Raw genomic sequence first — 13,247 nt, forward strand, 5'->3', positions numbered from 1 at the left:
TTGCCTCAGACCCGCGGCCGGGGCGGACTGTCCTATAAAGGCTGGACTCAGTCGCCAAGCCCGGATTCAGGGCTGGGCAAAAGGATGGCCCAGGCGGATCACGGGGTAGCTAGGGAGCAGCTGCGGGCAGCTGAGCTTTCCCGAGCGCGAGTTTGGAAAGACATCGGCATCAGGGCCGAAGTGTATGATTTCAAAGTCTTCCACAGTTTGCGTTTTAGTCAGAAGCCCCCACGAGACCAAGATCCTCATGATGAGGCAGGTTAAAGAAACAGACGACCGACGCTAACTCGGTTTTAACATTTTATTGGGTAAATGATTTTAAAGATAGTAACAATAGTGTCAAAACTACTACAATATCTTTCCACAGCCATACCTTACAGACCCACGTAAACCTTCTCAAGTTTCCTTTCGCTCAGTTTTAATATTTTCAAGCTATACATGTCATATAAAATGCCCATTTCCAATAGTTTCTTCAAACTATTAAGCAATTAAATGTGGAGGGCACGAGGATCTAGTTTATACCTGGAGGGGTGTCAGGTGATCTGTGATGTCTCACGGTAATCCAAAACCAGGGGACTAGGAAAGAAGGAAAAGGAGCTACTCCAGGTAGCTTTTGCTTGTTACGAGTCTCACCACTGTATCACCAAGAACTCAGTATGCTGGTGACCGATTCAAAGTAATTTCGGGGAACATATAAAACACTAAAATAACTTAGAAACTAGATCCAAATATTTCAAAAGTAATCGACTTCGATATACAAAAACAGTCAGAGGTGGTTACAAAAGTTTATTTTCTCAGTGCGTCTATGTACCAGCGCAGTTACTGGGTCCAGAGCAAAATAAAAGGCTTCTTTTCTTCTGAAACAGTAATAAAAAACAAGGAAAACATATCTTTGTATATAAAGGATCGATGCTGGTCTTAAGAATAATGTAATCGGAAACCCTTAAATCGAGAGGCACACAATGGGTTTCTGCTTTTAAAAAATAAAAGGAAAGTCACCAGTTTATTTCAATGGAGGAGGTGCTCGCACCACTCAAATAAACTTAATTCCATTTAACATCACTAGCAAAAATCACTTAGAAACTGTACAAAAATAAAAAAGTGAACACATTTAATCCTGCAAGGTTTTTGTAAGGACTGGAAGGCAGGCTTTTAGAGCAGCATTTGGGCATGGCTGGGGGCTTCTTTGGTTTGATCTAACACACGTTAAGAGACGGAGCCCTATTCCAGATGACAGTTTCAAATTTCCTGCACATTTGAAGACATGAAAAGAGGCCAGTATACAAACTTCCGGTGTGCTGGGCGGTGGGACTGTGTGTGCTGCGCTGAAAATCTTACAACTGCTTTACAGGGGGTTGGCGGGGTGGGGGGGGGGTTGGTGGGGGGGGAAGAGCGAGCCTTGCACTTCCTCCATCAAATACACCGACCTCTTGCGGCATGGGAGACTGAAGCGGGTAGTAGCACATTCTCGTGCAGTCAGAAGGCCACTTAATGGGGGGGAGGGGGCACAATTGTTCTTTTAGAATCTGGTACCTGGCTAACCTTGTTTAAGAACAAGAAAACCTTCCAGAAACGGAAGCCTTTTGCTACATACCAAAAAGTAAAACGCGTTACTGTTTTCCAAGAGGAAAAATACCCAGTTGCATTTAAAAACAAAAAACAGAAATGGAACTAATTAACATTTAAAAGGGGGGGCAGTGTAAACTTTGTGCTACTCAAATGAAGTTCAAGTATTACTTCCGAGCTGTTTAAAGATCGCTGACTTATACAATATTCTGGTGATAAGAGTGCAATTCACATTTGTGTTTCTGAACAAATAAACCACAACTGGCTAAAACAACGTGTGCAATCAGAATCTTCGTCTGAGTTAAAGACACATGCTACATATTTCAACATGTTCGAAGTGAATTCAAACCACATATTTGACAGCTTTGTAGTATACGACAGAGGTGAAAGGGTCTAGCGTTTGTTTGAAGCACACCATTACAGTTTGTATAACACCCTTTACAAAGCTACAAAATCTTTTTAGTCAACAGCTAGAGACAAAAATGCACTGTGCATTAATTTGAAAACAAAAGGAGACAAAACTATCCTTTTCCCCCAAGCCATGGTGGGAAATATTGCTGACCTCGTCCTCTGAAGCCTGCAGGATGGTTATTTCTTCAGTATAACATTATTACACTGGTTTAAGAAAAATCTGTATAACATCTGCATATATCAAGAATTTTAAAAAATCTGATATGATTTTAGAGTCCGCATGACCAGTCACGTGACCTGCTCAAGATTGATTAGCACCGTTAAATATATAAACACACATATGTGTGTATGTATGTGTAAGTATATGTATATACACACACACATATGTATGTCATAGATCTTTTCTTAAAAAAAAAAACAACACAACAACTTCTAACCATGAGCTCACCCAGGACGAGGAGCCTGCTGAATTGATGAGATGATGGATAGGATGGGTCAATATTGGTCTATTTTGTCTTTTCAGTTTGCTTGTTTTATTTACCCCCCCCCCCCCTTTTTTTTTTTGCAGCAGACAATAGCATTCAGCTTGTGCTCAGTTTCCCTATAAGGGCAAGAAATAAGTCTCTATTAGGTTGCCACTTGGTTTTACACTGAAAGACTAATCTGCTCCAAAATGCTCCCAAGTAGAAATGAAAGGATTCAAAATCCCTTTCAAAAGACCAACAGCTAGCTTTCTCTGACTAATCTCGATGCTCAGTGAAACCGGCTACCGAGATTGCATTTCAGGCTAACAATTGGCTTCTTAGTTAAGGCATCACAACTGAAAATGGTTATTTCAATAATGGGGGCTGTGGATGAAGGAATACCAACCAACTTCTAAGAATGCTCATCAAAAACTAAAGCGGTGTGCTTTGCCACAGCGGCAAGCAGAAGGGATTCAGGCAGTTCCCTTGCAAGCTAGAAAAGGGTTTTTGATTTCTGAACTAGCAGTCTGTCGCTTGTCACCTAAGCTCTGACATTTTGATATCCAGTGACATCTTGTAGTTTTGGACTATATATTCTGCACCATACTTCTATTCCTCATTTGACATAGTTTCCTGTTTGAAAAAAATTACACACCCACCCACACACATGCGTGGGCACGCACACACACACACACACGCAGTTATTATAGTAAAGTGAAGGTAATCTTTCTCCAGAATCATCTGTCATTTTTCCTGGGGATGTCCACACGGACTTCCTACTGATGGTAGGAAGTTCTCTTTGAATGCAGCAGGGGAAGAAGACCAGCCTGGCCAACGGGCTGGGCTCTGAGGACTATATCATCTCTAAATGCCATTTTTATAGGTGTGACATAATATCTTACCAACACAGTCAAGGTGTTTCTATCAGAAGTATGTAGTGCAGAAAGACTCCAGTATTGTCCCCAGGACAAACATAATCTGAAATCATGGCAATATATGAACTTTTGTTTCACTAGATTCTCTTTACTATTTTCTTTAAATAGTAGCTAGAATTGCCTCTGGCCAATCATGACTTCTTGAAACCTAAAGCTAACGAATTTAAATTAATATATCATAGACAAATGTCTCTTTTTGGTTAATTGCTCAAAATAAATTTTTTTCACCTTAAAAAAATACTTAAGAGTAAGGAATTTGTCTCATCTGCTGTTTCACATATAGAAACAATAAAATTTTATAAGAATATTTCTCTAAATTGCCTTCCCCCCTGCCCCAACTTCTCTCCTTTCCATTTAAGTAAATTCTTCTCAAAGGCACTAAATTCTGTATCTGCTCTCTTCCTGATATTTGTTGCTCTTCAAAATGATTTCTGTAGCATATTTGAAAGGCCACTTGCACTTTCTTAAAACAGTGTTGTAGTTTTGTTTGCAAGTTGATTTTATAAAGTGATGAGGCCATCTCTTCTATGATAACCAGCAAAATAGGCATAAATGGTTTCTCACTCTCTGTGACAAGCCCTATCATGGACTTTTGAATGTTCTATACTAGAACTAAAGTTCATATATTTCAACCATGGGAAAAACACACACCTAAGGAGTGAAGATCCACACACTAAGCTCTCATAGCAAAATGAATTTTAGGCAAATTCCAGAGTCCTATACAAATACCTGAATTTGATATGAATTGCTCCCAAACTCAGCTATCAAAAATTATCTATCTCACTGAAGAAAACTAAAGAAAAATCTAAATAAAATCCTTAAAAACTGCACAATTTCTTCCATCCACAGTTGAAAGAAGGAGGGAAGAGAAGACAGAAGGGAGGAAGGAGAGACGACAGGGAGGAAGGTAAGAAGGACAGAAAGAAACCTGATTGAGAGAGCAAAGCAAAATCCTACGCAATATTGCGAGGAAAGAAAACCCCAGAAGTTATATATGCTGCAAAAAAAAAAAAAAATCAATGACCTAAAATAATAAAACAGAATCTTCTTAACAAATGCCATTTTCCTACCCGTTACCATGATGATCTTAACAGACGATGTCCAAGCTTCATCATGGCAACGGAAACTATCATCATAAAATGGTACAGTAAAAGAGATAGCTAGACCAAGAAGGGGTAGGGTCTCCTGGGAAGAGGTCTGCAGAGAGGCCCAGTGACTGGTTGTGCGGCTCAGTGTCAGGAATAATGGTTGTATGGCGGAAGGGGATGCCCAATGCCATTTTGGAAATGATGATGCTGGCGGTGAGCAAGGTATTCAGCATAGCTCAGGGTCATCTTTTCACTACGGTACCTGAAAAAGTCAGGGAAGAGACAAAGTTAACATCAAGAAACAGATGACATACTGAACTCAGAGCTAGGATGGACCTCAGAGATAACCTTACACAACAGGAAAAACAGAGGTCCAGAGACAAGCAAGTGACTCGCCCAATGTCAGACAACTAAGTAGCAAGGCTGAGGTCAGAACCCAGGAATCCAAAGTCTGAGTCCAGCGCTCTTTTCTATTCTGCCCCTCCTTGTTTGAACTGCTCCTGCTTGACCTCTCCAGTATGATACCACCCACCGCTCCCTTTCTGAAGCTCTCCCATGTCACAGGTTCTACAATAACGCACTTCCCTGGTTCTCCACCGCCCCAGCCCCCTGTCTTGCAGACTGCTCCTTATCTCTCTATTCCTCCTGCTCCTTCCTGCCTTGTCGGACTTTGCTGTGTTTCTGCCTTCGGCTCTTTTGACCCCATGCTCTGTGCCCCCTCCGTGAGCCCTACCTTTACAACTTCAACCATGACCTCTTGACAGATGATCCCAAGTCACCATCGCTGGCCATGACTTCTGCACGTGTACATTTTCGGTGACATACCGGACGTTTCTACACAGACACCCCAGGAGGCGCTTTAACTCCAGAATCAGTGCCAAAACGGGGCTCTCCTCCTGTGGCCCCTCCCTGGGTCAAAGGGATTGCCTCGGTCCTTCTTTTCTACATAAAGCCTTGACTTGTTCCTGTTCCTTACTTCTGAATGATAGTTACTAAGTCCTGTCATTTCTTGCACGGTGTTTTCTCACCTGTTTCCTCCTTTCTTCTCATCCTCCCGCCACAGCTCTTAGTAACGCTCCCATTTCACCTCCTTTGGATTGCTCCCACAGCTTCTTGGGTAGCAGTAACGCCTCCTAATTTTCCTGTTGCCTATTCCAGTCTTACACCTTCGCAAATCCACGTGCTTAAAACCCTTCAATGGCTACTAACTGCCTGTAGAATCAGGTCTCAATTTCTTCATCTGGAACTCAAGACCCTCCGTCACATGACCCAACCCACCTTCTCGGCCGTGTTTTGCTCTAATGACCACCTCCTTACAGATCTATTTGAAAGACCAGCCGCATCTTACTGTTGAACATTCCTCAGAACTTGCCTCGACTCACTAAATTAATCCCTCCCCTTGTCCCTCAAAGAGTCTACCCATTCTTCAAGCCCAGCCTCAAAACTATATCCCTCCTGGAATATTCCTCCTTCCCTACTGTATGATCTCATACCACCCATCACATTCTGCCTTATATTAATAATTATTCTTGTGCATGCCCTTCTATTCTCCTAGGCTGAACCCGGGGAAGGCAGAGAGGAAGGCATTTTCAAATCTGTAACTCCTCAGAGCTGAGAAAAGTCCGTTTTTAGACTACAGGCATTCAGTGTGGTTTTACAGAATTGAAACAAATGGAAACAGCAATCCATTTTCCTAAAATGTTGGGTATTTAAAAAAAAAAAAGTATCCCTATAATCCCACGTAGAAATGTATTTGGCATTTGTAAGTCTAGCTCAACTGTGATTTCTAGTAAGCTTTCACGGTAGACTTCTATCGCTGCCCACATCCTAAGGTTAAATTCAAATTTGAGGACTGCTTAGCAGAATCCGGGGCTTCTGCTAAGCCATTCAAAAGCTAGCCAATCGCTAATTCAGGTGACTTTCATCTATAATGTAGTTGAAAAAGGCTCAGAGGGCTTGCTCATGTAAAGCCAGAGTAATCGCAGAGAGCTAGAGATGGGAAGGATGGGTTCGTACATCATACAGGCCCTACTGCCCACCAGAGTTCACTGTATCCACCCTCAGTCCGGCCCTGCCATTCATTTCCATTCTGTTTCAGAAAAGAGAAGTAAGGGAGACCAAAGAAATCAAAGGATTATAGACATACGCATCAAAATGTCTTGGTTAGCCTTGTGCTAGAAAATGCCTTCTGTACCTGGTCAGTTTTATGGTTTTCCTGAATTCATTAGTAATCGGAGCTTTGTAGCCTCCTTTCCTCAGCAAGGAGTCTATGGTCTGAATATGGTCCCATCCTGTGGAGAGCAGACCAGATAAAATACCAGTCAAACACATGCAACAAGGACTTTCGGTTAAATACAAAACGATTTTGTAGACGGCAGCTATCAGTGTCACCAAATGCCATCATGTCCTTTGGTCCTAAAAACAATCACACAGAAGGGCTACGGTCTCCTCCTGTACGGAAGCACATCTACCATCACACACCTTAAATTCTAGCCACCCATGATGGCCAACAACATTAGTTTGTTTGTTTGTTTTTAATCTCAACCACAAAGACCAGAAATCTAAGAGGCTGGCCGTAACTGCTCAGTCATGTCTAGGTAGCAAACCACGGACACCGTACTCCCCTCTAACAGTGACACCTCTAAAAGGGAGGGAAAGGCCTAAATGTCATTCTGCCAAGTCAGCAGTAATTCAGACTCCCACACTAACTCATGGTAATTATTGTTCTTAATGGTATCTTCTGTGGTCAGTCAAGTGTTATTTGTGTGAAGTATTCAGAGGCATTTTTATTGGTTCTGACATGGGATGGTATACTAATATCCGAGGCCCTCTCTCTTCTGTAAGCTTTACGAAGCCAACAGAACTACAGGATTAAGACATTTTCGACAGCAACCCAAATAAATCTTCAGATAGCTGTCTTCAAATCTAACTCTCCTGTCTGGGGGATGGGGGGGCAAAGGGGGGGGGGAAATCTAATGATATTAGACTTTACTGTGATGTATCTCACATTTATATGAAACAAACGTGAGAAAACCAAATGACAGATGCTTTCTGATGAGAAAAATAAGCTCCATAAGATAAAGAAATATTCATTCCAACTAACATGAGATTGGAATTCAGTAGTGGCTAGAAAGGACCAGATACTACAGAGTGAAGACTTATTTTGTGTTACAGTGGTGGTTCATAAAGGTTTGTGCTACATCTGCAAAAACAAAAAAAACTTTTGATTAGGAAGCGCAGAGCAGGCATATCAGACACTAATACTTCATTTAATCTCAGTGTTCCAGATCTTAATGGGAAACCTACAATGCTAATAGCAAATGAGTAACAGGCAACCACCTAAGAATGAAACATTTGATACTGACAATGAACTGAGTGGCTGGCTGGCTGACTGTCAAACAAAAGGCTTGTTTGTGCCAAAAGGCTATACAGCACAATGGAATATGGGAATATGGCACTTCAAATTCGTAGCAAGCCATCGCCTAAGAATAAAATCCAAAGTTTACAAATCTTTGCTTTTGTGAAAGTACACTGTTGTGTGTTTTTGCTATCAAACTTTAGTGCAGGGACTCGACTCCTGTGTGAGGAATTCACCAATTTCATACAGACATTGCAGTGGCAGTGATGGAAGAATCACTTCTTATGATTTGACACTGATCAATTATCAGACATAACTGCAAGGTCAGATATCGCATTGCAATTTGTATATGTGTTCAAATTCTTCACCAGATCATACGAAATAAAGTACAACAATGACCTTGCTCCTTTGCAACCTCCGGTAGGTAGGTGGCGGTGCGTTTTGATCCTTTTTCATTGATGAATTCTATTCTAATGCCATGTACACCCACCTGAAAGAAATTGGCAGTTTTATTAGTACAGTCTTCTTCATAGAAACAGAAAGAAAAAGTTATAATTTAACTCTCAAGAGAATGCAATCTTCCTTTCCCCTTGTTTTTAAAAGGGCCTATCATTTTTCTCTTTCCAAAGCAGCCCTGACTTTGGGTGTGAGGGCCGTTATGATGGCCACAGAGACAGAAAACATTAATTTACGTGTGCCCAACATGTGTTGGGCTATGCTACTCTGTTTGGAACCGGAACACCCATTCTGGGGCTTGTATGTAGAATGAGACAGCAGATGGCAAGAATCCTGCCCCTGCTCCCAAACTGTGGCTCATGACAGTAAGGAACTAGACCAAGGAAGCTGACTCCCAAGAGACAGCAGATACACATCCTCTTTTCAGGTACAGTTGCCACTTCAGATTCAGTTCTGAAACTCGTGGGGTTGCTGACTCCCTTCCCAAACTGTTGAGTCTTTTTAAAACCTTGAGTTGTATGTAGATGAGCAAACCCAGGTAAGAGTGAAAAAAGCCAACCACCACCAGATCCGACATCATCACCCCATTCCATATGATATCTCTAAGATATATGTCATGGCTTACGGTGGGCCTGTGGCAAACCCTCACTGTCTGTCTACATCATTACCCTTACACGCTACTGCTAAATTTATGAGTGATAGGGATTTCAAATCGCTTTGGGGCAGGGCATTTTTGCAGTTTCTTATCTATTAATACAGAGACCACTATAACTAACTCTATGTGAAGCATGCAGACTTTTGGCGATGCCTTAAGAAGAGGGGGTTCTCTGAGTGTGGGCAATTTCTGGCTAATGTTTTAAGAAAGTAATATACTTTGATTAGCATCTCGTCAGAAGGAATCTGTCTTTCCCCCTCATATCCTGCAGACTGGTATACAGAACTGAGGATCACGGGCGTTTCTTCTTTGTAAATGCTGATAGTAAAAATGAAATTTCAAAAGTATAACAACTCCAGTCCATTCTCCCAAACCTACAGTCACTTTAGATCAACGGTCCCCCAGGGGAGTGTAAGGTCACCCGAAGGACTGGAGGGAGGATGTAAGACCAGGAAAACATTTTTATCCAGTAAAGAGGATTCTTTTCAGAGCAGGTGAGTGAAGTCATAGACCTGGACTCTTTCCATCTATATGCATGTTGAGGTCTAGAAGAAGAGCAGGAGTCCCCGAAAACCTCTTTTGCTTGTTCTGCCCTTAGCCTGAAGTTTCCCAGTTTCTCAGGGAAGCAGAAGTCCTCTGAAAAAATCCATTTTGTCCTTTCCCCGGGGCCTCTTTACACATCCATATATTACAATCTGCCAGATCTTCTGAGAAGTTTGTTTTATGAAAGGCTATCTGTGTGGCGATTTCTTCTATTTAATATCAGTGTTCTTATGAATCTCCTTCTGCTGAAAATGCACTCAGGGCAGCTGTTTAGAAACTAACACAATAAGGCCTCCCATAACCTGTGGGAAATGACTGTGGACAGCTGAGAAGAAATATGAGGCTTAGCTATCAGGCATTTCCAGGATAAAGGACATCTACTAATCTCCCCAGTGTCTGACACGGTACTGACACAATGACAAATTTGCAACAGTTTCTGTATACGGACTTTCTGATCTGTGACTTTGAAGTCTCTTTCCTTCAACAAGATCAGCTCCGTCGTAACTTGTTTTTAAAAATATACAGCAGAAATAGTTTGTGCTCCCGTCCTTCACTGCAGTGAATCTTTGACTCAATTTATCAAAAATCTGTCATGTTAAAATGGGAAAGAATTTTGGTGTTTATTAAGGTGTCTAACCAAAACTGTGAGAGGAAGAAGAAGGTTTCGCTATTTGTGAGATGAGAGTGTTACACAAAATCAGGGGTATTTAACTGGTATGGGGCGGGGGGAATGGGAGCCGTGAAGTTTATCAGAATCTCAGAAGGTTTCATGCTTCAGCAAGTATAGTTTGGAAAAAGAACAACTCTGCAGGTGATTTTTATTCTAGGTTAACTAGAAAGCCTCTAATAATCGGTTTAGCTCTGACAGATTGTGGCTGGGTATTGAAAAAAAAAGTGATTTAGGCAAATTGGAGGTGATTTAGACACTTAAATCCTTTCTTCACAGGAGTGCATTGTGTTTTTTAACAAAAATTTCAGAGAGTTTTAAGCCTAGTAATTTAACAATTAAAGGTGATTACGACCAGCTGCATGGTGTATGAACGGTATCTCACTAAAGCTTATATATGTATGTGTGTAGATACATTTACAGATATATATTTACATATATACATATATATATATATATATATATATATATATATATGACTATGTAAGTAGAAAGAAAGAGGTGACAGAGGTTAAGACTGAATTGGAAAGACATGCTGACCAAGATAAAAACGACTCGTTTACTTCTGTATTTTCAGAAGGGCCCACCATTGAACTTAATGTGACCAAAAAAATAATCAAACTTCTCCCATTTAGAATTAGTACCACATTTACAATTTTTAGTTCTTTTCTATGTTCCTAGGATTCTGAACAGTTGAAAGTATCTGTAAATTGAAATGTAAGTATGGTGATTTTAAAGTGAACCTTTTGTGAGAAGTAACTTATTTCATAGGTAAAAAAAAAAATACTCCAGAGTGACAGAAATCCAAAACCACAGTGACTCATTTCTTCAACCGTTGGAATCCAGGAGAATGGCAATAATGTTCTGACCAGAATCAAAGCATAATAGCTTTTTGTCACCTGTTGAGCAACAGCATTTTCCTTTACTCCCAGAACCACAGACGCCACCAAAGAGTCATACTGCGCAATCAAAACCGGGGAGTGGAACATGGCCTGCTGTGGAGAATGACCGAATGTGGCCAACCCGTGGAAATCAGTGGCTTTGCAAATTAATTCCTTTCGACTGCAATGAGCGTGAAAACTAATCCCATATTGTTTTGAGGGAGGAATGTGTCACCAGCTACGACTCCAAAATGCAACCCTCATATCGTAATAATCAAACATGATATTCGTATGATAATCGAATCCTCTGTTAGACTGGAGAATCCTTCAGCCTAGCTGCATCCCCAGAGACAAAGGCTATAGTGGCAATGATCAGCTAGAGAAGAGATCAGCTCACCAGGGTACTGAGATTCCCTACACCAAACTAAAACTCTACCTCAGCGTTGTAGTTAACCTTCCGTTTCAGGGATGAATAAGGAGGTAGCACCGGGGAAACCTTATGTCACCCCTAGTACCCCTAACATACACCCAACTGCCACTGCCCGAAGTACAGCCAGGTGCACAAAAACTGGGGACTTGCAAATCGAGCCTTATGGGAGTCAAATGTTATTAGAAGGTTTGAGAAAAAAAAATGCTTTCAAGGTCCATCAGCTGTGATAATGTCCTTTTAATCAAGACTGTACTTTTGCTAAGCAAAGCTATAAATCAATTCGAATGGTAGTAAATGAAATGTAGGACTTATAGATAAGAGGATATGGAATTAAACAGAGACATATCTGTGTGTGCCGAGAGGAACATTAAGGCCAGTTCAACAGACTCCTATTGCATGCTAAAAAGAAAGTCCTATTTGTTCGGAACCGTTCCATAGCAAGTGACTTTTATTAATGCCATTATACAATCTTTCGTTTTTAACATCGCCCAGAAAGATTAAATATCAAGATTAATGTTGAGACCCTAAAATGTATCTTGATTAGTCTAGAGCTGATTATTCACCTGGCCCCGTCCTCCTTCCTCCCTTGTCCATGCCGCTATTTGTTCACTCCTCTGTCAGAGAGCATGTGGGCCCAGAGAGAGAGATACATGCAAATTAATCAATTTTGCTATGTAGCAAAAGGTTTCATAGGAGAAGAGATTATAAATAATGGCTAAAATGAAGCTTCTAGACTGTCTGCAGCTTTCATTTATCCTTGTTATCTGGTCCCTTGTTAGAAATGTGGCTTCATTTAAAACTATTATCCTCTAATGCAGCGACTCTCAACACAGGAGCATTTAAAAAGTGCCCCCTCCTACCCCATTATGACACATGTCCATATTTTGCTCCTCACAACTGCACAAAGTTCGATACACTTTAGTCTGTCTGTAAGGCAAGTGTAATCCACCAGCAGCACTACCAAAGGGCCTCACTTGTACTCGCGAGGCTGATCAGCAAGCCAACAATCTGGATATGCTAAACCATAAGAAGGAGTCATCTGGCTAAAAGCATCAGTGAGCATAAAACGTGCTCTGGCTAAATCAGGTAGGCTCCATGCAAGCCGGGGATCATTTGGATCCACAATTACCTCCACAGTCCTGACCCTCAAAGCGAAATCTGCCCCTGAACACATCCTGGCCAATAAAACCAATCACCTCCTCAGGTTCATCCTGCCTTAGCAAATGCCACAGTTAGCCCCAAATGTTGGGTCTTAGTGACCAAATGTTGGGTTTCCTTGTAACGCTATGGCCCTAACTTAGTCCACTGATTTTCAGTGCATTCACTTGAATTAAAAAAAAAAAAAATATATATATATATATATATATATATATATTTATGTGTATATATTTAAAAATATATATGTATATGTGGGTATGTATATATGTATATATACATATATACATAACATGTGGGTATATGTGTGTGTGTGTGTGTGTGTGTGCGCGCATGTATGTGTGTGTGCATAGATAGATAGATATTCAGGAAGTCAAGGAATTGAAAGTGCTTTGACCATATCTTTGTTCCTGATATCATTTGGCAAAATATGCTTTGCAATTAACAAAACAGCCAGTCACTGGTCATTCACATAAGACTGACCTGCCAGGCTCAATATGCCAGTTCCATTGAACTGAATAAAAGGACTCTGTTCCTAATGAGAGAAGCTCAGGATATTTGGCACACCCTCTAACCTTTAGAGGCTGGCATCATAGGAGACACACATGCTCTTTCACAAAACAGCCCATGGTACCACG

The 13,247-nt window shown here is 41.1% G+C and overlaps 1 protein-coding gene across 2 annotated transcripts in view; it reads right to left on the minus strand.

The window, feature by feature from the left end:
- Positions 1-287: 287 nt before the first annotated feature.
- The window catches only part of AMMECR1 (AMMECR nuclear protein 1), a 111,619-nt gene continuing 98,659 nt past the window's right edge, over positions 288-13,247 (minus strand). For both annotated transcript variants that reach the window (XM_047844442.1, XM_047844441.1), the window contains 3 exons: positions 8,222-8,312; positions 6,659-6,755; positions 288-4,726 (listed from right to left, as the gene is read on the minus strand). In XM_047844442.1, the coding sequence (XP_047700398.1) occupies positions 4,612-4,726; positions 6,659-6,755; positions 8,222-8,312 (303 nt within the window). In that variant the 3' untranslated portion in view covers positions 288-4,611. The remainder of the gene's footprint in view (positions 4,727-6,658; positions 6,756-8,221; positions 8,313-13,247) is intronic.

This window comes from Prionailurus viverrinus, chromosome X (assembly GCF_022837055.1).
Source record: "Prionailurus viverrinus isolate Anna chromosome X, UM_Priviv_1.0, whole genome shotgun sequence".
Lineage (NCBI taxonomy): Eukaryota > Metazoa > Chordata > Mammalia > Carnivora > Felidae > Prionailurus > Prionailurus viverrinus.